General features: G+C 35.5%; 2 protein-coding genes across 2 annotated transcripts in view; one reads left to right on the plus strand and one right to left on the minus strand.

Annotated features, from left to right (window-relative positions):
- The window catches only part of zgc:103755 (uncharacterized protein LOC449988 homolog), a 103,729-nt gene extending 92,542 nt beyond the window's left edge, over nt 1–11,187 (minus strand). Inside the window, exons 1-3 of the mRNA XM_056477114.1 lie at nt 11,069–11,187; nt 1,741–1,887; nt 148–287 (exon numbers count right to left, since the gene is read on the minus strand). Coding sequence (XP_056333089.1) covers nt 148–287; nt 1,741–1,873 — 273 coding nt within the window. The 5' untranslated portion in view covers nt 1,874–1,887; nt 11,069–11,187. The remainder of the gene's footprint in view (nt 1–147; nt 288–1,740; nt 1,888–11,068) is intronic.
- A 4,294-nt stretch (nt 11,188–15,481) lies between these two features.
- pcare1 (photoreceptor cilium actin regulator 1) lies at nt 15,482–20,268 on the plus strand. The gene is made up of 2 exons (XM_056476441.1): nt 15,482–18,717; nt 20,136–20,268. Exons 1-2 carry the CDS (start codon nt 15,482–15,484, stop codon nt 20,266–20,268), a joined length of 3,369 nt encoding a protein of 1,122 aa, XP_056332416.1.
- Nucleotides 20,269–27,175: the final 6,907 nt, after the last annotated feature.

Raw genomic sequence — 27,175 nt, forward strand, 5'->3', positions numbered from 1 at the left:
TGAGTTTTTATATTCATTCTTTTTTGTGTGGTTTAGTTTTAGTTAACTAGAGATGTTGTATGCACATAATATTATTACATTTGAATGATATTTTATTTCATGTTTTGTTTTTCCTTTAAGTTCACAAGACTCATAAACAGTTCTGACCTCATTACCAATGATACTAATATTCCGCTGAACTTGGGGAACCCACTGCCTGAGGACGGCAAAGAGCTCTGGAACGGTGGTTTGGGGATCCTGCAGAACCTCCTGACATAGAGGATCATTCGGGTCAAAGAAAGAGAACTCTGCCAAAAAAAAAAAAAAAAGAAAAAAAGAACAGTCATAAATTATTATAACAGTATAAATGATTATTTTAAAAACCTATTAATTTAGATTTACCCAAGCCAGGCCAGAACCCTGATCGCTCAAATTCAGTTAAACAGCTCAGTTTGAAGTAAATTAAAAAGAAGTGTGAGAGTGAATGAGAAGCGGGTACAGAGAGAGAGAATGATGTATCAGTGCTGACAGGCAGAAAATTGGAAAAGAATCTCTATGACCTTGTCAATACTTCACTTTTACAGCAGTTTAAACAGGGTCCGTGATTTACAGTCTGAAATGTTTTCCATAAATAAAGCCACACATCAGAATCTGCTAAATAAGCTGTTTATTAGCCAGTAAGCGAGAAGACTGTAAATAAGTGAGTAAATAAATAAATAAATAAAACAGCTGCAGGCTAAGCTCTGATATATATATGAAACGTCAGCATTTTTAGCACGACCTAATTAAAGAGTAATGAAACCCTTTTTCAGTTCAAATTTACCTCAGAATAAAAAAAAAATAAAAAAAAAGCTTAACTGGGCCAATCACAGCTTCAATTAGAGTCAATCATGGTCAAAATAGGTGGGTTTGACAAGTAGGACCTTATAATACACCCAGCATAATAAGGCGCAAGATGTGTTTCCAAGATGTGTTGCTATTTTCAGACCAACGCAACCTTAAGTTTCCCATTTTCCGCCACGTTGTTTAAATAGCAAATCCATTTGTCCCACTTTGTGGACTCATGGGTGGTTTGGTCTAGAAAAGAGGTGTGTTAAGGGGCATTGTTGACGCGTTGCTATTTTGAGGAACTAAAATAGACTGTACAATTGACCAGCTGAAAGCCGGTCTAAAGTCCAGTGCAGAGCATGTTAGTTGTGTGCCTCACTTACACATTGCTTAAAAGGATAAAGTCTGTAAGACTTATTCGAGTTAATATTTAGGTTATTTATTAAAATATATGACTTAAATCATTTATGGAGCAGAATACCGTATAAAAAAGGCAGAATAAACCTGTGAAAACAATCTAGTTATTATCAACAAATTATTTAACAAAAGATGATTACTGCAGTAAAATATTTGTAGTCTTTAATAAGTATGATGTGCAAGATAGAGATGGCATAAAAAGTTAATGGTTTGTTTTGAAGTTTGTGAGACAAAGTTTGTCTAATAATAAACCTGAAACACACATGGTTGTTGCCATGCGGTGAACTCGGCCAAGAACATGCTAAATAATGCATAAATGTTAGCGGTAATAAGACCTTTTTAAAATTTCAGTACTGATTGCAACTGAATTCGATATTTTTGGCAACACTACTAAAAACAGGACAACAATTCAAAGTAAGAAAAGCATTTTTTTACAGTGTAGTTTAAATGGAAGTGAAAGAACATTTGAAACACTTTCACTAGCGATCTGATTCATATACAAATCCACAGCCTCACCGCAATCTGAAGGCATAGGCGCTGATGCAACCTGATGGATTACCGGTCGGTCAGAATTACGGGGAATGAAGCTGTAGCAACCCAGGACAGAGTCTCCTTCTGAAGACTCTCTCAGCACATCCTCCTTGGTCATTTCCCCCTCGCCACCTTAAAATTATAAATAAATAAATAAACTTAGAACAACACAATAATCTGGAGAAACATTATAAACACAATGCAAGAAGCGATAAGGTTTGCTTTACTTAGAAAAGTATACTGTACCTACTGCTTTTAAAGTCACTAGATGACATTACTTAAGAAAGTGAGTATACCCGTTGCCCTAAAATAATTAAGTAATTAATTAAATTTGGAATTTACGAATTGGATTTGCACTTCTATAAATTTTGTTTGGAAAATTACAAATTAGATTTTTCGCATTTATGAATTGTGTTTTGAATATACAAATTTGATTTGCGTATTTATGAATTGTGTTTTGAATATACAAATTTGATTTGCGTATTTATGAATTGTGTTTTGAATTACGAATTGGATTTGCGTATTCATGAATTGTGTTTTGAATTCACAAAATGGATTTGTGCATTTATGAATTATGTTTTGAATTTACGAATTGGATTTGCACATTTATGAATTGTGTTTTGAATTTACGAATTAGATTAGCACATTTATGAATTATGTTTTGAATTTACGAATTGGATTTGCACATTTATGAATTGTGTTTTGAATTTACGAATTAGATTAGCACATTTATGAATTGTGTTTTGAATTCACACATTTAGGAATTGTGTTTTGAATTCACAAATTAGATTTGCGCATCTAGGAATTGTGTTTTGATTTACGAATTGGATTTGCACACTTATGAATTGTATTTTGATTTTACGAAATGGATTAGCACATTTATGAATTATGTTTTGAATTAACAAATTGAATTAGAACATTTATGTTTTGAAATATACAAATTTTGTTTTGAATTTATGAATTGGATTTGCACAATTATGAATTGTGTTTTAAAATAACAAATTGGATTTGTACATTAATGAATCGTGTTTTGAATTTTTGAATTGGATTTAAGCAATAATAAATAGTGTTTTGAATTTAGAAATTTGATTTGCACATTAATGAATTGTGTTTTGAATTTATGAATTGGACTCTATGAAGTGCTCTTTGGATAAGAGATTCATAAGGAAAAACTAAAAACATAAAAAAAATAAAAAAAAAAGTCCAAAGCACTCAAAGGTAAGTGAAAAGGTTGAAATGACAATTGACAATGACAATAACAAATATGTTTTGCAATTATTTTGATCCGACAGCAGATATATCTGCATTTTGAGAAGCTTCACATCAAGTTCACAAAAGTGTTAAAGAGTAACCACAATAATTGCACAATAAAACCACATTAATTCTCCACTAATGTTAGACAACCAAAAAGCCATTATGCACCAAAACATACATACATATATATATATATATATATATATATATATATATATATATATATATATATATATATATATATATATATATATGTTTAGTTTTTTTTTCTAAAATGATTGCAATGGAGCTTAAGTAATATTTCTACTTTATCAATGTTAAAAACAGTTATGCTGCTCAATTAATTTTTTTTTTTTTTACAAGAACTTTTTTTGTAGTTTCAAGGGAACCGTTTATTGTTACTTTTGTTAAATATATTGCATCCTTGTTGAGTAAACATTTTAAGAGTATTTGAAAGACTAGTAGCATTACACAAGTCTGTGATGAAAGGACTCACTTGATTTTTACAAACTATGCAAGGTCGCGCTGCTTTCAGATTCCACTATGCATTTTTCTCTTTTACAAAATAGAATTATCAAACTCAAATAATAGCAACTTTCTTTTTTCCTCATCTGAGTCTTTATAAAAACAAAAAAGTCTTTATAACAAAACAAAACAAAACACAACAAAAAACAAAACGAATCAAAACAGGAAATTTTGTGCCTTATATCTTCAGTTTTTTTGTTTGTTTGTTTGTTTGTTTGTTTGTTTTTTGCCACACAAAATAAAATACAAAACAAAATGAAACAAAACTAAAATAAACAAATTAAAAAAAAACTTTCAGTTTCACAAAATAAAGGTACAGTACTAAACTAAACAAAACAAAAAAACAAAACAAAACATGCTTTCAGCTGGGTGAATATCAAGGGCTGTCAATATTAATCAGGGCAGTTCCTTAGCAATTAGGTATTTTACGCATATATTGATATAACTAATGAATTGTGATTCATTTAATTAATAAACAGATGTACTTGCTTCCTTTCAGATGAAAGCTGACAGCCCTAGTTATGAATAAAGTCATCAGTTATTGAGCTTGCAATCTCGAATTATACACATCATTAGATGCAGCATTATTCAGGCCAAAGCACACTGAATTTCAAAGCTGCTTAAAAGATCAAATTCCCTAAGCTTTGGATTTAATAAAGGAACATTTACAGTATTCTACACCCTATTAGAGAGTTATACAAATACAAAAAAACTATTTCTCTAAACTTCAGTATTAGGCAGAAAACTGGATATAAATAATTGGAATACTGGAATAATTACAACAACATCAAAAAACAAAACACTCACCTCCATGATCTGACTTTCTGTTTTGCATTACCTTCAATACTGACATTTTTATAGTGTTCCCTGTTAATATTGACCTAAAACAAACTCAGCAACAGTTAAAAATAAAAATGTCCTGCTTCTTTAAACAATAGACTTTATAAGTCCTGAAATCACAGATGGATGCTTACTATTGGACGATTCATGAAACACACCCAAACAAGGGTAGAGTTACTCTTTGTTCAAGACAAACCTTCTAAGATTGCCTTTTGAATACTGAGATTGGACTGGATTGGTAAATAGCCATCATTGTTATAAAAAAAAACAATAATAATGACAAAAAGTCAAGACAACAAATATTTTTAAGTTGCTCTAACTTATTTTATTAAATTAGTCAGATTTTGTTATACAAAGTTTAACTTAATATTTTAGTCAGTTTGATTGATGGAAGTTGAGACTAGAAAAAATGTTTTTGATTCAAGTAAAAAAGGCAGCAAGATTTTTTTTTACTTGTTCCCATAAGGTATTACCTATTTCCCTATAGTACATAATGTCTTTCAACAGCATTATTTTCAGTACACAAGCAAGTGTGAACTTTAGACAGTCAGAGAGCACTAAACACTGTTGTGATTATATAATCATTTTGTCCACGTGACTCAGTGATTTGAATAAGCCTTGCAGATGAGAAAGGAATGGAAATGTGCAGAGTAAAATAAGTCAGTGATAGAAAACTCTGCTTGCTCCATGTATTGCATTTACTTTAGCTTCCAGAATAGATTTTTGCTGCTTGTTAAACTACATATTTAAAATGAGCTGAAACAACACAATTCCTGAGATTTTTTCCTGGACAACTTAATTGTTTTATGTTCAATCCACTTAATCGTTAATAGTTAACGTAATCAATTTGTGTTGGAATAACATGAATGAATTGGGTAGAACCATGCATGTTTTACAGTGCATGTTTACTCTGCTACTGTATAAGAAGTGTTGTTTTTTAAATCACACCTGTATTTAAAAAAAAAAACAATATAATTTTGTTCTCACTGAAAAGAATCCACTACAGACAGACACACACACACACACACACACACACACACACACACACACACACACACACACACACAAAAAAAATGCTTTTCGTACTTTTGTCTTTTATTTTTTGTCTTGATTCTAGTCCAAATATCGAACAATTCCTAAAACAAGAAGCACTTTTAGACAAGTAAACAATAATGTCTTGTTTTCAGAAATTATGTCAACATTAAGCGAGTATAAAATAATCATGTTTTGCTTTGAAATAAGATTATTTCACTTTCCCCATCAGCAGATTACTTTGCTTGTTTTAAGGAAAAACTCCCTTATTATTTTTTTTCCGAAAACAAGAAATAAGGAATTCTGTCATCATTTACTCCCCTCTTTAAGTTTCTTTTGTTTTCTACAGAAAAAGAAGATATTTTAAAGAAAGCTGGAAACCTGTATCCATTGACAATTAGTTTTTTCCTACTATGGAAGTCAATGTTTACAGGTTTTCATCAAAATACATTCTTCAGAATAAAGATTCATAAAGGTTTGAAATCACTTGAGGGCGAGTAAATATTGAGTAAGTTCTAATTTATTTTTAAACCTATGACTTTAAAATTTGGGGCATCTCAGTCTTGTACTCTTATTGTGACCTGTACAATCACAAAAGAATAAGTGATTATAATAAATTATATTTTAAATCATCAAAAACGGCTTGCTGGCAAAAGAGTTGGGCCTACCTCACCTAAAAAAGTTTTGTTTTTTTTTCTTGCTTGTTCAAACTACTTATTTGAAATGAGCTGAAACACAATTCTTGAGATGTTTTTGGGGACAACCTAATTGTTTTATGTTCAATCTACTTAATCGTTAATTGTTAACTTAAAGGATTTGTGTTGAGACATCATGAATGAATTGTGTGAAACCATCCAGTGCATGTCTGCTCTGCTACTGTTTATTCTATAAGAAGCATTGATTGTAATCGTATTTAAAAATAAAAACACTATAATTTTGTATTTACTGAAAGGAATGCACAGCACAAAAAACGCTTTTCTTATTTAAGAGTTTTTGTCTTGATTCTAGCCCAAATATCGAACAAAAAGTATTTTCTAGACAAATAAATAATATTGCCTTGTTTTCAGAAATGATGTCAAAATTAAGCGAGTATAAAATAATCATGTTTTGCTTTGAAATAAGATTATTTCAGTTACCCCATCGGCAGACACCTGCATCTAGAAATGTGAAGGTTTTTCTCATTACCGCATGCGGTATCAAATTGCATTAAAACAACACTCTTCCAGCAGTTCATACGCACATCCAATATCTCGTTTGTCACACAGGGGGCATGCATAAAATGTTCCTGAATGAAAGCAAAAGTGCCAAACTGCAGTTAAAGTCAGGAAATTTGAATTAAAATACCCGAAATTACATGTAACTCCAGACAAAATATGGATAGCGTGGTGACGCAATGACATTAATTAAATTATGTACTATAACATGTAACACGGGATCATTAAAGGAACATTCAAAAAGCAACTCATGTAAACACTTTAATCATGTTATTGTCTTGTTCAGATTAAGGCAAAAAATTCAATTACTAATGTCCATGTAAACGTAGCCATTGTTTACAGGGTTTCAACTTTCTTCAAAATATATTCTTTTGTGTTCAATGGAATAAAGAAACTCATAAAGGTTTGAAATTATTTGAGGGCGAGTAAATAGGAAGTAAATTTTCATTTATTTTTAAAACTATGACTTTAAGGTTTGGGAAAACGCAGCCTTAAACTCTTATTGTGACCTGTACAATTTTAAAAGAATAAGTGATTATAATAAATTATTTTTTAAATGATCAAAAACGGCTTACTGGCTAAAGGGTAGTTTTACCAGTGTTCAACAAAAGTTATTTTTTTCTTGCTTGTTCAAACTACTTATTTAAAATGAACTGAAGCAACACAACTTTTGAGATTTTTTGGGACAACTTAATAGTTTTATGTTTAATCTGCTTAAATGTGTAAAGTTACCTTAATCAATTTGTGTTGGGACAACATGAACGAATTGTGTGAAACCCTGCATTTTTTACAGTGTGGTTTTCAGGAAGAGGACCAAATATTATTTTTCTTGCACACTGAATACGAGTTTTATCCGGCACGTAAAAAAGAAATTCAACCTCACAACGTTTTTCCATCATAAAAAAAAAAATTGTATCAGGAACAATTTTATTTATTTATTATTTATTTATTTTTTTCCATCTGAAAGGGCACTTTGAGAAGTGTTATGACAATTCAGGGCTGCCGTACAAATTAAAGGCAAAATCCAAAATGCCGGCAGACAAACTGACTTTGAAAAAAGCTTTGGTGTGTGTTTGTGTGTTTTTTTTTTTTTGTTTTTTTTTTTTTTTTTTGCAGGGAGAAGACATCAAAGTCATCTCCACTACTTTTTGTATCGTTTTGCAAATTAATTCGCAATGGATTAACCATTACACATTGGACTTGGTGTGCCAGGTTTGTATGCGTGATGAATTTTTTCAGATTTGAATGTTAACACAAACAAAAATGTTGGACTTTAGTGTGCAGAGACCTTTTAATATATCATCAACTGATTTAAGTGTTTAAACAAAAAAAAATTGTTTAACTTGTTTTTGTTGTTGTTGCTTGCAAATCTCCTTCAATGTCTACTTATGCATCCATACACAGAAAACAGCTGTGTTATTTTTCTGTCTTAAGTTTTCAACTTCAATTGGCAAACAAATGCAGGCTAGTTAAACCTTTGATCCTTCAAATATATTGAGCGTTTGCATACAATGGCTTTATACAGTAGCATTACTCTATCATCTCCTCATAAAATAAGCAGCTTATCCTTGTTTGAATGATTGTTTGTCATTACCTTTACATAAAAACCATCCACATCAAGCACTCGCCACTGTACGCTTTCTAAGCAAACCACAGTCAGAGCATCAAAGTGTGTGCACATCAAAAAAAGGTTAGAGGTTTTAATAATAAAGGCAATAACAGAAAAATGACACAGCAGAGCCCAGGTATGATAATAATACTTACAAAGACAGACTGCAACACAAAGACAGAATCTGAATAACCTAATACTAGGCCCACATGGAATATGATCCTGGGTAGTTGACAAATAAGCAATAAAATATATATTTTTGAAGAAAATTAATTTATTCATTCATTCATTTTCCTTCGGCTTAGCATCTGATTTATTAAAGGTCACCACAAGGGTATAAACCAAGTATTCCAGCATGTGGATGCCTTCTAGCTGCAACCCGGTACTGAAAAACATCCATACACTCTCACCTTCACACACATACACAATACAGCATATTTAGTTTATTCAGTTGACCTATTGAACATGTCTTTGGACTGTGGGGGAACCCGGAGCACCCGGAGGAAACCCATACCAACATGGGGAGAGCATGCAAACTCCACACAGAAATGCCAACTGGCCCAGCAGGGGCTCGAACCAGTGATCTTCTTGCTGTGAGGCCACAGTGATAACCACCATGCCTCCTTTTTACATGTTAACGTATGTACTACCATTACTTATTATGACTGATATGTGTACAGCATTTATTAATGATAGTTTATTATTTGCTAATGATTAAAATCCAAAGATGTGCCTGTTAATATTAGTAAATGTATTGAGTTAACAAGAATTAATGATAAATGGCAAAAAAAAGAATAAAAGATAAATAAATGCTGTAATAAATGCATTTTTCATTATTTATGATAGTAAAACTATTATTTAATAAAGGGGTGTCTAACCATGTTCCTGGAGATCTACTTTCCTGCAGATTTCAGTTGCAATCCACATCAAACATACCTGCCTGTAATTATCAAGTGCTGGTCAGGTCCTCATTAATTGGTCCAGGTGTGCTTGATCAGGGTGGGAGCTAAACTCTGCAGGAAGGTAGATCTCCAGGAACAGCGTTGAGCACCCCTGATCTAATGGACCCTTATTGTCAAGTGTCGCATTTTTCATTATAAAGGATTACCAAGTCAGGATATTTTGAAACTGACAAAGAAAAAGATAATTATAACTAAAAAGTATGCCTACTTATGATATCAGCTTATTTGTTTACTGCAGCCAGATATCCAGCCTGATCTCACGAGAAAACGTAAGTATTTTACGTTTTGACCGTTTAGTGGCTAATTCGTACGAATTCGTACGAGTTCAGTCGTACGAAATGGTACGATTTTAAAAAGGAGGCGTGGCACCTAACCCCGCCCCTAAACCCAACCGTCATTGGAGGATGAGCAAATCGTACTAAATTGTACGAATTAGATCGTACGAATTCGTACGAATTAGCCACTAAAAAAAAAGTTACGAATTGCCGTGAGATTGTGTTGAGATATCAGACAATTTGCCCCAGCTGATACAGTCCACAGAGGCAGATTTAACTAATAAGCAATGTAAGCACCTGCTTAGGGGCCCAGGAAATTCTTTTATTAGGTACACCTTACAAGCACAGAGTTGATCTCGTTACCAAAATTTCTGAGAAATATTTCCAGTACCTTGTTGAATCTACAGTATGCCATGAAGGATTAAGGTAGATCTGAAGGCAAAAGGAGGTCCAATCCAGTACTAGTAAGGTGTACCTAATAAAGTGGCTGGTGAGTGTATCTAATATACACAGGCATGGAGATTTATTCTGAAATTGATTAATCCCGCCACCACTAATAAAATTGTAATGTCATTAATACATCAGTGCAAATGTGTCCCCGCCTCCAATCGTGGATCAATCCAGCAGTCAAATCATATAAAGATTTAGCTTTAGATTTTTAATGACTTTCTCTTTTTTTAGAAATAAGTTTAGAAAATAAGATTAAGAGATATAAGAAAAATACAGCAAAACAAACAAATATAAAGAGGTATATTCAGGTTTTTTGTTGGTTTGTTGGTAAAGTTGGTTTTATATTCGGATATTCACACATTCTGCTTAATAATATAATTTCATAAAAGTATTCTTTGCAAATTCTAAACAGGGAAATCATATTAGCAGCCAATGACTATGAAAGTACAACATTGTTCACTGTGAATTAGATAGTGCTACTGTTGTTTTGAAGTCATACATGCGTGTGAATATTCAAAGTAACATAGTAAACAATATAGGGACTTCTAAATTAAAGAATATGCTAATATAAAACCAACTGGATTTGCTTAGGGCCCCCAAATCACAAAATCTGACCTTGTTGATATATTATTACATAAACAAGATGCTGTTTGGCCAATATATCATTAGTTTTGTCAGTCATAAGCAAACAAAATTATTGTATTCTTTAGACACCCTATTTGTACCACATATACCGTGGTAAGCCCTTGCACTTGTTATCAGCATAAAATCTGCATTCTCTTTACTTTCACTGTACCACAAAGGTAGTAATTTTTGTAAAATGTTGTTTTGTTTTATTTTGACTGACCTTTTATAAATGCAAAACACTTGCAACAGGCTACCTTATTATTACATAATACACAGATGCTCAAATGCACTGGATCAGCAGCAGGGTATAGAAATATAATATAAATCAGATTAAAGGTTGAATCTTCTCTAGTTTCGAATGTTACTATTACAAAGGTCGAACTGCACTATAAAACACTATATACACTTATCGTTATCCTCATATTGCAAGAGCTTAAAGGGCCATGCATCATTTCACCACCAACTGCATCAGATATACAGCAAACACAGACATCACGAGACATACTGACAACGACGACAAAATACCTGTTTCTTTTATGAAATGTAAAACCGTAGTTTCTCTAGCTCGGTTGTCAGCTTCGTAATCATGTTTTCATTTTATCTTCTTCAGGTTTCACCCCCTTCGATTTGTTCGGATTCACTTCCGACATCGTGACGTATTACCGACGTCACTCCGCGCATGGGAAAATACCTCCTCCTTATATCCACAAATGTTAATGTACTAATACCAAACCATATTTTCCTATTTTCCTGCAAAAAAATTATTTAAATACAATTTTATTTTCTGAAAATAAGAACAGAACTATCCTTTTGGACTGATTATAATATATTTTGTGTATTGTATATAAAAGTTTAGCCTACATGTATTATTTTTGTTTTAATATTTTAATTAAAAAATCGTATCTGTCTACTGATGTTGATGAAAAGTCATAATGTCTTTGTATATTGTTATTAGCCTGTACTTAATTAAAACAGAGTAGAAATGTATATTTATTCATCAATATAGATGTTTTTAATATTGCTATTTTTTATAAATAAAGCCTTAAATCTAAGAGATATTTTTCTGTTACGTTTGTTTTGTATAGGCTATTGTGTGTATAGAATAATAAATAATACACTTGGATATTCTCTTTTAGATTTTGCATATATAATAAACTGCATTTGGGAATTGCATTTAAAAATACTTCATAAATTTGTTAAACGTTATACTTTATTAAAAATTATTAAGATTGATGAAAACTGCTACTATTGTTTATATCATTCAGAGACTTTGATACACCTATTTATAAAGGTTAACATTCAAGTTCAGGTTTTGGGGAGACTTATTTTTGTACGTCCAAAAAAATTGTGATAGTTGTAATTTGATCTCAAACAAAATACTTTAAAGTTATTTTGAATCTAAAAGAGTATCTGTGTAATTTATATTGAATCGTATGATTTTATTCAGCAAATTTCATATTAATTAATGCTGAAAAAATAATGTAAGGTTTTTAAAGTTGATTTACATATATGGACACCATATTCAATATATTTTAAAAAGATACCATTATAATCGTTAAATAACTAAAGTTAACAGAAAAGTGAACTTGATGCCGATACGATATAATATATGCTGTCTAATATACGGATATTTTGGGTATGCCTAGATTGTTGCTAAACATTTGTGCACATCTCAAACTTATTTATTAATGTCATGTTAGAATTGTATACATTTCTTGTTGTTGTATATAATAAAAAAAATTAAATACGTGTACAGTTGCAATTAAGTGACTTATACTAATATACTATTATTTCTGTATAAATATGCCAACATTTGTTGTTGTTTTTTATATGTTTATATTAGAGATTTCTTTGTATAGCTTTTAGATAAATTATCCCTACGTGAAAGAGCATAAATGACATTCATAATCAGGTTAGAGCTAACTGTGCAAGACTTACACTGAGCTAGATTCACTGAAATTTATGAGATTTGGAATTTGAGATTAAAGTAAATTTAACACAGGACCCTAATGAAGATATTATCATATAAAAATAGATGTAACTGTATCTGAACTCATGAGTGTATTTTTTTTGCTGCAGTCCTGAGAGTCCATTGGTCTGTTTCAGAGTCTACCTTAACACACAAGATGAAAATCATTAGCATATGAGCAGTTTGTTTTGTGTAATAGAGGCATACTACATGCATACTGACGGGTCCCAGAACTGGAGTTGAGAAAGGGCTGCTTATTAAAGAAAATTCAGAATTTATCATGCCCTAAATGAAAACAACATGGCAGTCATCCATCCATTCAATTCAATTAAATTGAACTTAACAAACTTGTGGATCAAAAATGGCCTGTGCACCATTTTAAAAACAGAAAAAAATATTCATTCATTCATTCATTTTCTTTTCGGCTTAGTCCCTTTATTAATCTGGGGTCGCCACAGCGGAATGAACCGCCAACTTATCCAGCATATATTTTATGCAGCGGATGCCCTTCCAGCTGCAACCCATCACTGGGAAACACACACATACATACAGTATGGTAAATTTTAGCATACCCAATTCATCTATAGCACATGTCTTTGGACTTGAGGGGAAAATCGGAGCACCGCAGAAAAAAAAAAAATAAAAAATAAATAAATAAATAAATAAATATTTATATATATATATATATATATATATATATATATATATATATATATATATATATATATATATATATATATATATATATATATATATATATTATAAACTAATATGAAAAATAAAAAATGATGTTTATAATAGCATTATAACACCACAAAAAACTACTATTACACACATGCACACTTCAACACGCACACAATACAAATCTGCTACTTCAACTTTAATGAATGCAGTCTTCCTATAAACATTTTACCTGTATTCAGGTATCTTAAGCATTAAAAAATGAGCCAACTAATTAAACAACAATGAAATACTGCAAAAAAAACAGTTTGTAATGAGGATTGAAATTACATTTATTTGCTTTATTTTAGAGGTTTTGTGAAGGTCGGTCATTTGTGACTCATAGGACAAACATTTGAGCAGCTTGTAATATACTGTCAAATATGTTATTGATGATGTTTAATGCTGTTTTAGTGTAATTTGAACATTATTGAAGATAAACTTTCCTGACACCACTCACTGCTTGAAGAGGTCATAAGGAGATTCAGAGCTTACATTAATACAGTGCTGCAGTGCACGAAACCTGTCAATCAGACAAGAACAAGGGTAAGCTGCTACTGTACATCTACAGCTGTTGTTCATAGTTGCACATCATTTAGGAACTACAGTTGAAGTCAGATTTATTAACCCCACCCCCCACCCCCACCTTGAATTTATTTATTTATTTTATTTTTTGATTTGTTTTGTAATATTTCCCAAATGATGTTTAACAGAGCAAGGACATTTTCACAGTATGTCTGATAATATTTTTTCTTCTGGAAAAAGTTGTATTTGTTTTATTTCGACTAGAATAAAAGCAATTTTTAATTGTTTAAAAGCCGTTTTAAGGTCAAAATTATTAGCCCATTCTATCTATTTTTTTGTTGTTGTTAGTCTACAGAACAAACCATCATTATACAATAACTTGCCTAATTACCCTAACCTGCCAAGTTAATCTAATTAACCTAGTTAAGCCTTTAAATGTCACTTTAAGCTGAATACTAGTGTATTGAAAAATATCTAGTAAAATATTATTTACTGTCATCATGGCAAAGATAAAATAAATCAGTTATAAATGAGTTATTAAAACTATTTTGCTTAGAAATGTGTTGAAAAAAATCTTCTCTCCATTAAAAACAGAAATTAGGAAAAAAATAAACGGGGGACTAATAACTCTGACTGTATGTCAACTGTATATCAAAATAAAACTGTTAAACATTTTAGCTGGGGGGGTACTCATTTTAAATGTCATAAATGTGGTGGAAACGTAAATGTAAAAATAAAATATATTTTAAAAATATTTAATTTTAAAAATAGCAATTCCACAGTTAAGTAACAATAACATGTAAAACAAACAGGTCTTGTAGATCAGAAAGTATTCATCCAATTATTTCTCTCTTATCTGCCTAAACAAGTTTATTTGCCAGCACCCCCATCTAGCATTGACGTCAGAGAGCCAATCAGCATCTATGGCTGAATACCAGTCCTTGTGTCACCATGCTAATGCAACACATTAAGAACCAGAGCATAGGAACTGTGCAAAGGTTAATATTATTAATACACTTATTGAGTCTGAACAGAGTAATATTTCAACAATGTATCCACAATGTAATATATTTAAAGAACAAACATATTATTTCATCCAAAAGTTGAAACAACATGCAAAAGGTTGGGAGGAATATTTAAAATGTATACAGTATTTAAGTAGTTAAAATACTATGTCTTGGACCAACTTTTCTTGAAGAAATGTTGAGAAAGCCAAACAGGGACACTGGGTCTGAGCTATAAAAAGCTACCTGAAAACAACCGTGATTACCCTAATGAGCTTAAAGTGTTGTGGCAGTGTGTTTTATTTGCTAGGTGACATATGTGCATGCTTAGGACTACTCTCAAATCCTCACTAATCTCTTCAGCTGCTCGTCCTGCTGAAGGCACAGAGTGCTTGACAATGCCTGCTTCAAAAGGAATATAACGACTTTTTATCAGCAGAGGAATATCTATTTTTATTATTTTTTTATTCTAACTGAATGCAAAAGGACTCCTTTGGCACTTAAATTCATTTTGTCCTTTATGAGGCACTATTGTGGCTTTCTAGGATAAAAAAGACGGCCACATATGCAGTAACTGTGTATCTGGTAGTTAGAGACATCTGAAAATGCAACGTGCAACTGGTGATTCTAAAACATCCTGGAGTCAGATGGAGGGGTCTGCCTCCATGTGTTTGTTAGACTCTATTTCTGAAAAAAACAGTGAACTACAATCTATCTGAAATGGGCTGCTCTCCCTCACGGGGGAGAACACTACTTCCAGGGACTCACGAGTGCCCAGGAGAATCACAGTCTCGTGATGGAAGCAGTGGAGAATCAGAGAGAGGCAACTCAACATCTCGACCACATGAGAGGAAATCCTCTACAGCTGACCGTGAAGCTGATGGAGCTGCTACTGCCAAACTGAGTACACAGGAAATTAACATCAATATATTATCTCAAGCTAAGGAAAGACAAGAAGAAAAACGAGAAGATTGTGAGAAAAAAGGAGGAAAGAAGTCAAAGAAAAGCACTAAAGGTGTAAGGTTAAACAAGAGGAAAGAAAAAGAAACAAAGCCTGTTCATGAAAAAGTTGACTTTCCAGAGGAACTTGTGGAGGCACATCAAGCAGCATATGGATATCTTAACCCTAGCATCACTAAATATGATGACCTGTTGGGATTACTTGATCATGCAACCCAAACCCAAATTTCCTTGCAACCTATGGTGGCGTTCATGGTCTTACGCTATGAGGAAATAAACAAAGGGTTGCAGGAAATAATAGAAGAGGGAGAGGCTATGTTTAAAGGAAACGGTGAGCATCTGGCTTGGCCTTCTGAAAAAAAGAAGTCATCAACCAATTCAAAAAATGCAACTGCTTCAACCTGCAGTGATCCTCCACCAGACTTGCTACAACAGCTCCTTCAGTACACCGTGCAGAGGATGCGTCAAGTGGGTCAATTGGTGTGTGGAATTGGCGACACCGCACTTGAGGAGGCAGTAGATTATTTTTCTTCCATTGCTGAAATTCTAGATGAGAAGCTTAGAGCAAAACGTGCATCAGAGTCTAGATTAATGTGGTTGCTCTCTCGGATTGAGGCAGCCTCACAGAAAAAACCTAGCCCGGAAGACTCTGCACTGTTTAGTGAAGACAGTGGACTTGGGGCAGAAAGTGAGTCGTTGGCAGGTTCGGACAGACAACGTCAACGCAGAGAAAGCTCTGAGTCATCTGGAACCATTTGTGCTACAACAGGTAGTCCTAGTGGTTTTACACCAATTCACAGAGGCTCGTACAGAGGCAGACTACTCAAATCGATGAGCAGTAGCAGCTCTCTAAACTCTATAGATTCAACTAGCACTATTACAGCAAAAGAAAAAAAGGACACAGAATCACTGCTGGGCTCTGTCTCCTTGGATGAAGGTGATTTCAAGAATGGTAGTGAAAAGGAAAAATGGAATGAAAAAAGAAGAAATCAATCAGAAGCTTCTACTTCAGAGTTTAGACAACCATGCCGATTGCCAGCGAAGAGAATAGAAAATCCACAAAATGTTGAAATGACATTAAAGCTGAAAGATGCCATTAGTGGCCGAATTCGTTTTTTGCCAACCCAAGGCCCTGGAGAAAAGACAAAACAGACAGATAGCCCAAAGAACAGTAGCCAACAGTGGGCTGAGGATGGTGATAAAAGTTCTAAAAGACCCCAAACAGCTGCCTCTAGAACATCCAAGAAAAAGACTGCAGTTACTAAAAGATCGAGGTCCGCAGACTCTCTTCGTAATAAAGCAGAAGATCCTACACTCATTGAACTTGAGAGAACTCAAAAGTACCTCAACCAAAAGCTGGAAAGGATGACAAAGGTTAAGGGAGAAGGAAATATAAGGCAAGGTTCCTCCAAGAAAACTCAACAATGCCAAACACAAAACATTTCATCAATTACTGCTGACAGGCAGCGATCTTTGAACAGGAACATTTTCTCTCCAAATAATCAAAGAAAGGCATGCAATGCAAAAGTAGAGCAAGCAACTACACAGAATGATTCAGAGAAAGTGGCTAATGAAAAGGCAAAGGAAAAAGACAAGAAAGCTCCACCTGTTAAAGGATCTGTTAAGATACCTGTGCCAAGCCCTCCATCATCACCTCGCCAATCTTCGGGATTGTACAGGGAGAGGAATTCTGTTCAAAAACTCATTGACACATTTAGTCAGGGATTAGAGGAAAGCAAGCAGATCCCAGAAAGTGTGAAAATTCTTGGACCACTTAAGGGTGTAAGAAAGTGTGGTGTTCCAATTATTCCAGGTTTAGGTCCCTCTGGCACATTAGCATTCATTGATAATAATATACTTTGTGGTCGAGGAGAGTCACAATGTTTAGATAGGACAGACGATCTTGACATTGACAATCTGCCACCTCCTCCACTGGAGGTACTCATGGACAATTCTTTTGAAAATGTACAGACAAAAGAAAAGTGTGAAAACATAAGCAGGGGCCGATCCACCCTTCCAAAAAGGACTGCAATGTCCCAGAAGTTACGAGCCTCTCTGCCGTCTGTCACCGTGCTACCCAATAGAGGAAATTTAGTTAAGGGTCCTGTTAGCATGTCACAAGTTTGTTCCACACAGATTGATACCAGGGAAGTCGTAAAGGGTGCTCACTTTGATTCCAGCCATGAAACAGACACAGAAAGTGAAGAGGCAGCCTCCCTTTACAAACAAGCAAGAAAAATAATACATTTAAGACATTCCTCTGACTCACCGATGGAGAAAAATACATCTGAGCAAGACAACAGGCAGCTTTCTTCCTCCTGCCGAGGTGATGTAGGAGAACAAAAGGATAACAGTACAAATGAAACAATGCCAAATAGTGCCTGCAGAAGCCAAAACACTGTCACTTCACCTGTATCCAGGACTCGTGTGTTACCATCCACACCTCTGTTACATCGGAAACTTCCTAGTCCCCCAGTATTGAAAAGCCAACCCTCTTCTTCAACTTCATCTAGTCCTCCTACAAATCGTAAACTTCCTACTACACCTTCTGCTGGACAACGAACACTGCCAAGTACACCTGTGGTGCAGCAAGACCACAACCCCATCACAATGACAGGGGTCACCTATCCCTTTAAGGCACCATCGCCCCCTGCTTCTCCAAAAGTGCAGCGATGGTCCCGAGAAAACAGTACCGAGGATACTTCAAGAGTTTTTAGTAATGCACGATCAGTGTTTTGCCCAGCCTCATCGTCCTTATTTGAGGCTCAGTCCGTTCCTACACCTAAGCCACCTCAAGCATGGACCTCCACTGGTAGCAGTGTTTTGCCTCGTCCTTGGGGTGAGCGGGGTCGGCTGCCAGTGTCTGCACGAGGGCCCCAGCCATTCATCCGCCGCAGCCAGTCAGACAGAAGGCCCAGTCTCAGCATGTCATCCAGGGTGCCTGTCATCTCCGTGGCAGAGACATGTGGGAGTGAACCAGCAATTTGCACCCATGGGTGAGTGATTTATGCATAGGCACGAGGCTGCAGACCACAGGCAGCTCCATTATTTGTCAAAATATAATGAGTTTAGTCCTTTGATTGGCACTCAGTGGGTGGAGTGATACACACAGGTAAATTGCCTGGTACTAGTTGAATATTGCACAGCTTTCAGCCAATCATATTTGAGAATCAGAAAGAACAGGGCCATGTTCAACCTTAAAATGGTGTGCAATGGGGTTTGAGAAATACTTTTTCTATTGCTTGAAGAGTATGTAAGCCCAATCAGCAGCAACGTATATAAAACACAGGGTATTAAAGAGACAGCTCACTCAATGGATAAAAAGCAAGTATATTGTTTGCACACTTATTTATGTTAAAGGCAAAATAACTGAAATAATAAGAGCATGCATAGGCCTAAAATTTTATAAACTTTTGTCTGTCCAAATATCATGTAGTAATTGCAATGCCTTATGGGCCATATCTTTTCCCTCAGCTCCAACCCTAATCAAACACCCCTGAACCAGCTATTCAAGCTCTTACTAGATAAACTAGAAACTTAGGACCGAAATTGGACACCTCTGAGTGTCTCAGAGTAATCCATTTAAATGTACAGTTTTCTCAGAAACTATACATTGGTGGAAACATATAGGAAACAAATAGTTGGGTCAGTGGTTAGCACTGTCCCCTCACAGCAAGAAGGTCACTAGTTCGAGTTCTGGCTGGGCCAGTTGGCATTTCTGTGTAGAGTTTGTATGTTCTCCCTGTGTTGGTGTGGGTTTCCTTCAAGTGCTCCGCTTTCCCCTACAGCCCAAAGACATGCAGTATAGGTAAATTGGATGAACTAAATTGGCCGTGTATGTGTGTGTATGGGTGTTTCCAAGTAATAGGTTGTAGCTGGAAGGGCATCCAATGTCTAAATTATATGCTGGAATAGGTGGTGGTTTATTCCACTGTGCTGACTTCTGAAATAGAGACTAAGCTGAAAGAAAATGATTGAATAAATGAAGTAAACAAGTGGCCAAAATATATAGCTAAGTCAAATTAAGTAATATAATTAGCATATTTTGAATGCAACATTCTTACATTTTGCTTTGTAGAACATGTGTTCCATATGATGGTCCTGTTTTAAATATCCGTGACTTATTATGCATCAAAAGATGCTCATTTTGTGTATGTGTATACAGTAAAGGAAGAACAGGAGGTTTATGATGATACCAGAGTAACGGAATTGTAGCTAACTTGTGGAAACATGAAATATCTCTTGACACTATAATAACATGACACTCTTTCCTCCCTCACATACATTATAATACACATGCTAATCCCTGACAGCTAAGCTCTCAATGACTTGCTGTTGGCCAGTGCTAACCAGCGCTAGCCCACTTCTCTAATCCTTCAGTTCACTAATGTGCTTATTTTGCTTTGTCCGACAGGTTGGAAGAAGGACCAGACAGAGAAGACAAACCATGGAGTGAGCAAACCGAAATCCGAGGTGCAGTTCGGTCTGTTTCACATCCAGACTTGTGTATCGTGGGTCAGGGTTTACAGAGGGAATGGGAGAAATGACGCTGGAACAAGGGAGATTATGGATTAGCAAACCTTGAATTGGATTAAAGCCTTCTCTTCCTGCTGGGGAATGAAATAGCTGTTTCTTAGAAGGCCTTTTTATTTTCTCTCCCAATCATTGTGACTTTATCAGCTTTAGTGTGGACTCTCTTTGGAAAAGTTGCCTCAATTGATTTAGTCTAATTTGTTCAGACAATGTTTTGTATTGTTAATAAAACATGATGGCTTTTTTATATTTGTATTCCTAAATATATGAAAAAATAACTAATAAATAAAAATGATAAAAAAAAAATGGATTTTTTTTTGTATATAATGAGGGTTATTTTCAGGCAATCACTTTCCTCTAGATTTAATAATAAATAATAACTAATAATTTAATAATAATAATTACCATTTATTATAACAATTATTATTATTAGTAGTAGTATTAGTAGCAGTAAATGGCATTATTAATTTCATACTTTACATTCATAACAAAATAAATGCACAATAACATCAAACTACTAATTTTTCTACTAAAACAGATAAATAACATTTCTGGAGAAGATTAAACTAACTGTTGTCATTTAAACAAACAGTTCTGTTTCTACAAAGTCTAGATTAATAACAATCAATATATGTACCAATCAAAAAATCCAAATAATTAAGTTTAAAACCTGAGGTCAATGTTAGAAATTATTTTTGTATCATTGGGTAACTATTCATATATTCATTTTCTTTTCGGCTTGGTCTCTTTATTAATCTGGGGTCGCCACAGCGGAATGAACCGCCAACTTATCCAGGATATGTTTCACGAAGCAGATGACCTTAAAGCTGCAACCCATCACTGGGAAACATCCATACACACTTATTCATGGACAATTAATGGACAATTTCAGCTTACCCAATTCACCTATAGTGCAATTCTTCGGACTGTGGGAGAAACCTGGAGGAAACCCACACAAACACAGTAAGAACATGCAAAATCCACACAGAAATACCAACTGACCCAGCCAAGGCTCGAACCAGCAACCTTCTGCAAACGTAGTCAGTAAATATGTTTACATGGACACCAATATGATTGAGACAATACTTTAATTAAGAGTCAACATGTAAAAAATAGATTTTTGATGGCAATAATCCAACTGAAGTCATGAGTGTTTTAAACACATATCGAATTAAGACGTGTGGACTATTCCTATTTAATAACTGTGGTGTTAATGTATAAATAAAGTACATAAAAATTATATATATAAAATAAGTTTTTGTCATGTTCTTAGTTCAAATTAATCAAAATTCTTAACCCTTTTGTAGACAAATAAATGTTTTGTTTACAGAATTTCTTTCAATAAACAAGCAAAATAATCTGCAAGTGGGTTAAGTGAGATAATCTTATTTCACACCAAAAACGATATTAATTTTAATCATTCATTCATTTATTTCCTTTTCAGCTTAGTCCCTTTATTAATCCAAGGTCGCCACAGCGGAATGAACCGCCAACATATCCAGCACATGTTTTACGCAGCGAATGCCCTTGCAGCTGCAATCCATCTCTGGGAAACATCCATACACACCCATTCACACTCGTACACTACTGACAATTTAGCTTACCCAATTCACCTGTACCGCATGTCATTGGACTGTGGGGGAAACTGGAGCACTTGGCGGAAACCCACGCGAACCCTGGGTGAACATGCAAACTCCACACAGAAAGGCCAACTGACCCAGTCAAGGCTCGAACCAGCGACCTTCCTGCTGTGAGGTGACAGCACTACCTACTGTGCCACCACGTCACCTATTTTAATTATTATGCAAATTATTAAAACAAAAACTCTAAGAAAACCTCTTTTTTTTGCGATATACAGAATATTTTTCCCTATTTGTTTATTTTCTCAGTGTTGTGCTGTACATGATGATACATTTGCTTATTTAGTTGTCATAACATGACATATACAATTATTATTTCAAAGGCTATATAAAAGGGATTAAACTGTATTCTCTAATGCAAGACAGCACATAAATTGTAGTCCGTACATATTTAAATTGTATGTATGCAGAAATTGGCTACATGTAAAAAAATGTGTTACATAAATATGTTGCCTTTAAACCTTTTTATGTATTAACAAAGACAATAAATTAAATGTAACATCATAAAGACGGTATCATTGTTTTACACTAATTAATTGCTATTATATATTGGAACAGCTACACTGACAATAAGCTTCCACAAGAGGGTGATCTTACACTGCAAAATATTGTGTTGCTTATTCAAAGGAATGGTAATGCACATCAGCAAAGTCCCGGAAAACAGGCCAAAATGTGAAGGCAGTACAGTCTTTAAAGTAGCGGTGAGTAAACACTGACAGCAACCATCTTTACACTCATATCAGTGAAACCAGAAGTCTTTGTTACCAGTGTTTCTTTTGTAATCTATACTGAAGTGCTGTCAACAAGCAAATTCCAAGGAAAGAGCTGGATTATAATACCATATAAGTCACACTTTTCAAAAAGGTTCCATTAGTTAATGTCTCACTAACATGTACTGAGAATGAAGAGGTACGTTTTTTTGCAGTTTTGTCTTTGCAAATCCACCAGAGGCCACTGTGTACACTTTTTGAGATCACAAATTTCTCTTGCGAGTGCCATTCGCACCTGCTCGCATAAATCCACCTCAGGCAGCTGTCGACTGACTGACTAACCAATCGACTGACCCACTGTCCTGATAGATCCTGATAGTAATCGTTACATTAAGTGGTCCAAATGTATTTATATGTATATTAATAATCTGTGAAAGGTGTAGGACCAAAAAAAGCTCATTCAATCAAAATGTCCAGTCCAAACATTATGATGTCCTTCTTGTCTGTTAAAAAATGCAGCTGCATACCTCTGTGCACCTTGTTTGCCTGTAAAGTATTACCGTATGTTCACACCGAAAGTGGCGAGAGCGTCAAAGGTCACTCTGGCCGCCCGGGTGACAACGCTGTCAACCTTCAGCTCCGGCAGCGAGAGCGTCAAAATTCACTACATTGATCTGGTATTTAAAGGGGCCGTTGCAGCATATCATATCATTTCAGTTCCTGCACATTCCTGCATAAAACATGCTTTCTAGCGTGAAAATGTTGCATACTTTTTATCAAATTAATTTAACTATGGAAGATCAAGTTGCATGTGGTGTGGGTTTGCTCCACTTAATTATCCAATGTATCCATATGTCTTAAATATCCTGAAGCAGCAATACTGTTTTGTACTGTTTTGTCGCATGAGATTCACACTTTTTTTAAAGAAAAATATATAACATTAATGCACATCAGTAACCCACCAGTAACTTTTTGACATATGTTCCTGTAAGAAAAGATTGCAAATAGTTGGAAATCCGACGACCGCAATAAAACTCTTGGCAACAACTGTGGTTGGAATCAAAGTTCACAGGACTGTCTTCTCTGGACTCCTCTCAAGCGGTGGACTTCTACATTCTGATTGCTTGCTGCGGAGCCACGTCATAGCTCATTACCATAAAGTTAACTTGATTTCAACTCTCCTCGACACCCACACCGGTGAAGACGCACCGCACTGCTCCTCACCGCTTATTGGCACCGGCTCACATTGAATATGAATGACTTCCGACTATTGATGCTCTCGCCACTTTCGGTGTGAACGCACGGTTAGGTTACTTCATCTTTGCATTTACAAACAAGGTTGAGACAGAAAATGGAAAGCAAATATCTACAACCTACCTTGTTTTTTATTCATAGTTTGGTACTGTAATTACTAACTGTAAAGTTTTCTCTCTGGTGAATTTTACATGATGTATTGTAGTGATGCTGTTTAGTGCACATTCATGCATATACATTCATGCTATGGATGGCAATTTTGAGGGTGGGACACAGGGCTTAATTTGTGCCGGAACAAGCTGGATCTGGCACCTCTGAAATCTGATCCAGCACCTTATTTTGCCGATCCCCCTCCTCACATGCAACACCGCCCCGTCCCGCTCCTCCCTGCTCTTGACTGTCTTCCATGATTCCCAAACCCTCTTCAAACCTCGCAATTTACAAATTAAGCACTGGTGGGATGTAGGCTTTCAGTGCTATCAGGCTAATGTTAGCATTTTCCAAAATCTCCTTCTAAACCCTTAATCTAGAACATTACAGAAAAAAGAGACACAATCAATAATTTAGGTTAATTATTATAATCCAACAAAGTCAATGAGTGGTGTTTTAGGGGATGATTTACATGATTTACGTGAAAGCGCAGTGATTTTACTCAGTAGCAAATCAGAAAGAAATCTGTGGTATCGAACTAATCACTAATTTGCATCTCTAATCTGCACTTAAGTAATTTTTTTTGCTATGTCTTGACTTGGAATCAGAGACATTTAAAGGACACCAAAAAACAAGAAATACAGAGTATAATATTTGCATATTTTTTGTTTTCTGTCATCCATGTCTGTGATTTTGGACTAAACTGATAATTAAAACAAAGGTTTTTGAAAATTAGGAAAAAAAATTTGCAGTTTATATAGAAACATTCTTTCATTCATTCATTTTACTTTGGCTTAGTCTCTATTTGAGAGGTCGCCACAGCAGAATTAACCACTAACTATCCCAAAATATGTTTTATGCAATGAATGCCTTTTCAGCCACAACAAAGTACTGGGAAACATCCATACACTATGGGCAATTTAGTTTATTCAAGTCACCTATAGCGCATGTCTTTGGACTGTGGGGGAAAACAGAGCACCAGGAGGAAACCCACGTAAACACGGGGAGAACATGCAAAATCCACACAAAAATGCCAGCTGGTCCAACTGGGCTTCAAACCAGCAACCTTCTTGCTGTGAGGCAACAGTGCTAACCACTGAGCCACTGTGCTGCCTATATAATAACAAAAATGTAAGTTTAAAATGTCAGAAGGTTTGAAGAAGTTTTGCAGTCTAACATGACAGTGTCAAGTGTTGATGATTGGCATGCAACTCGTGAAATCTGGGGTCGCCACAGCAGAATGAACCGCCAATTTGTTTCACGCAGCAACCCATTCCTGGGAAACATCCATACACACTCACTCACACTCATACACTACGGACAGTTTAGCCTTCCCAATTCACCTGTACCGCATGTCTTTGGACTATTACTCAGCAAAAACATAAACACACTTTTGTTTTTGCTCCCATATTTCATTAGCTGAACAACAAAAATCAAAACTTTTATTCTTTGTAAACAAAAGGTCTATTTCTTTCAAATGTTGTTCATACACTTACCTAAAATCTGTGTAATTATGCCTATTATGTAAATTTGCCTAAATCTCACAAGGACAAAGTCCAACTTATGGTGTTTTATTAAAATCTACACCTACTGCAAGCCTAAACCTACCCCTTAGGGTAACCTGTTGTGTTTTATTAGAACCTATACAAACAGTACCTCGCCCCTAACACCCCAATCCTCAGTGACGTCACTTGCAAAAAAAGTGAAGAGGATTTGAGTTGTGTTATCTGGTGTGGCCACCATTTCCAGTGTAACACATCTCCTTCATATAAAGTCAGGTAGTTGATTGTGGCCTTTAGGATGTTAGCTGACTTCTGTTAAATGGCTGTGCAAGTTGCTGGAGAATGGCAGGAACTGGAACATGATCTTGTATACACTGATTTAGAGCATCCCAAACATGGTCAATGGGTGAGTATGCTGGCCATCCAAGAACTGGGATGTTTTCAACTTCCAGGAATTGTGTACTGATCCTTGCAACATGGGTCCATGCATTATCATCATGCTGCAACATAAGGGTGATGTTCATGGGTTCATGGATGAATGGCCCAACAATGAGCCTCAGGATCTTGTTGTGGTATCTATGTGCATTCAAAATGCCATCAATAATATGCAGCTGTATTCTTTGTCCATAACATATGCCTGCACATACCATAACCCCACCGCCATCATGGGCCACTTGATTCAAAACATTGACATTAGCAAACCACTCACCCACACAATGCCCGACAGTGAAAAGCAGATGTCCAGATGTCAATTAATGTAAGCATTTTCCCACTCAAGTCGATTATGGTGACGAAATGTAGTCAGGTCGAGACCCTGATGAGGATGATAAGCTTTCCTAAAATGGTTTGACTGTTTGTGAAGGAATTCTTTGCTTATGCAAATTGATTGTTGCAACAGCTGTCCAGGTGGCTGGCCTCAGACCATCTTGGAGGTGGAGATGCTAGATATGGAGGTCCTGGGTTGGTGTGATTACACAGTGTCTGAAGTTGTTAGGAAGGATGGATGTATTGCGGTATTCTCTTAAACTCTGTTGGATGAGGACTTCTGGTAGAGAAATTAACGGGCAACATCTTTGGTGGGCATTTCTGCAGTCAGCATGCCAACTGAACATTCCCTCAAAATATGCAACATCTGTGGCATTGTATTGTCTGATAATACTGCACATTTATAGGGACCTTTTATTGTGGTGTAGGTTAGTGTGATTTCACTAGGACATGTTACTGGATCAACATCTGTTAAACATTCAAATCAGCAAAACAGAATTAAGGCAAAAGTTTACAGTCAGGGTTATGTGCTTCTACATGATCATCCTTATTCCCTTCTGATTATGGGAATAATTTACAGTTAGGGTTGAGTTTAGGGGTAGGGATTAGATATGTAGTACATTTCCAAAAAAAAAAAAAAAAAAAAAAAAAAAAAAAAAAAAAAAAAAAAAAAAAAACGACATTTTAGGATCAACAGATGTTAATCCAGGATTAATAGTACTTGGGGGGGGGGGGGGGGGGGGGGGGGGGGGGGGGGGGGGGGGGGGGGGGGGGGGGGGGGGGGGGGGGGGGGGGGGGGGGGGGGGGGGGGGGGGGGGGGGGGGGGGGGGGGGGGGGGGGGGGGGGGGGGGGGGGGGGGGGGGGGGGGGGGGGGGGGGGGGGGGGGGGGGGGGGGGGGGG

The sequence above is a fragment of the Danio aesculapii genome, chromosome 17 (genome assembly GCF_903798145.1).
Source record: "Danio aesculapii chromosome 17, fDanAes4.1, whole genome shotgun sequence".
Classification (NCBI taxonomy): domain Eukaryota; kingdom Metazoa; phylum Chordata; class Actinopteri; order Cypriniformes; family Danionidae; genus Danio; species Danio aesculapii.

Coding starts and splice junctions, on each gene's coding strand:
- pcare1 (XM_056476441.1), top strand. CDS start 15,482: ATGGGCTGCTCTCCCTCACGGGGGAGAACACTACTTCCAGGGACTCAC. Junction 18,718..20,135: donor CCAGCAATTTGCACCCATGG/GTGAGTGATTTA, acceptor TTTGTCCGACAG/GTTGGAAGAAGGACCAGACA.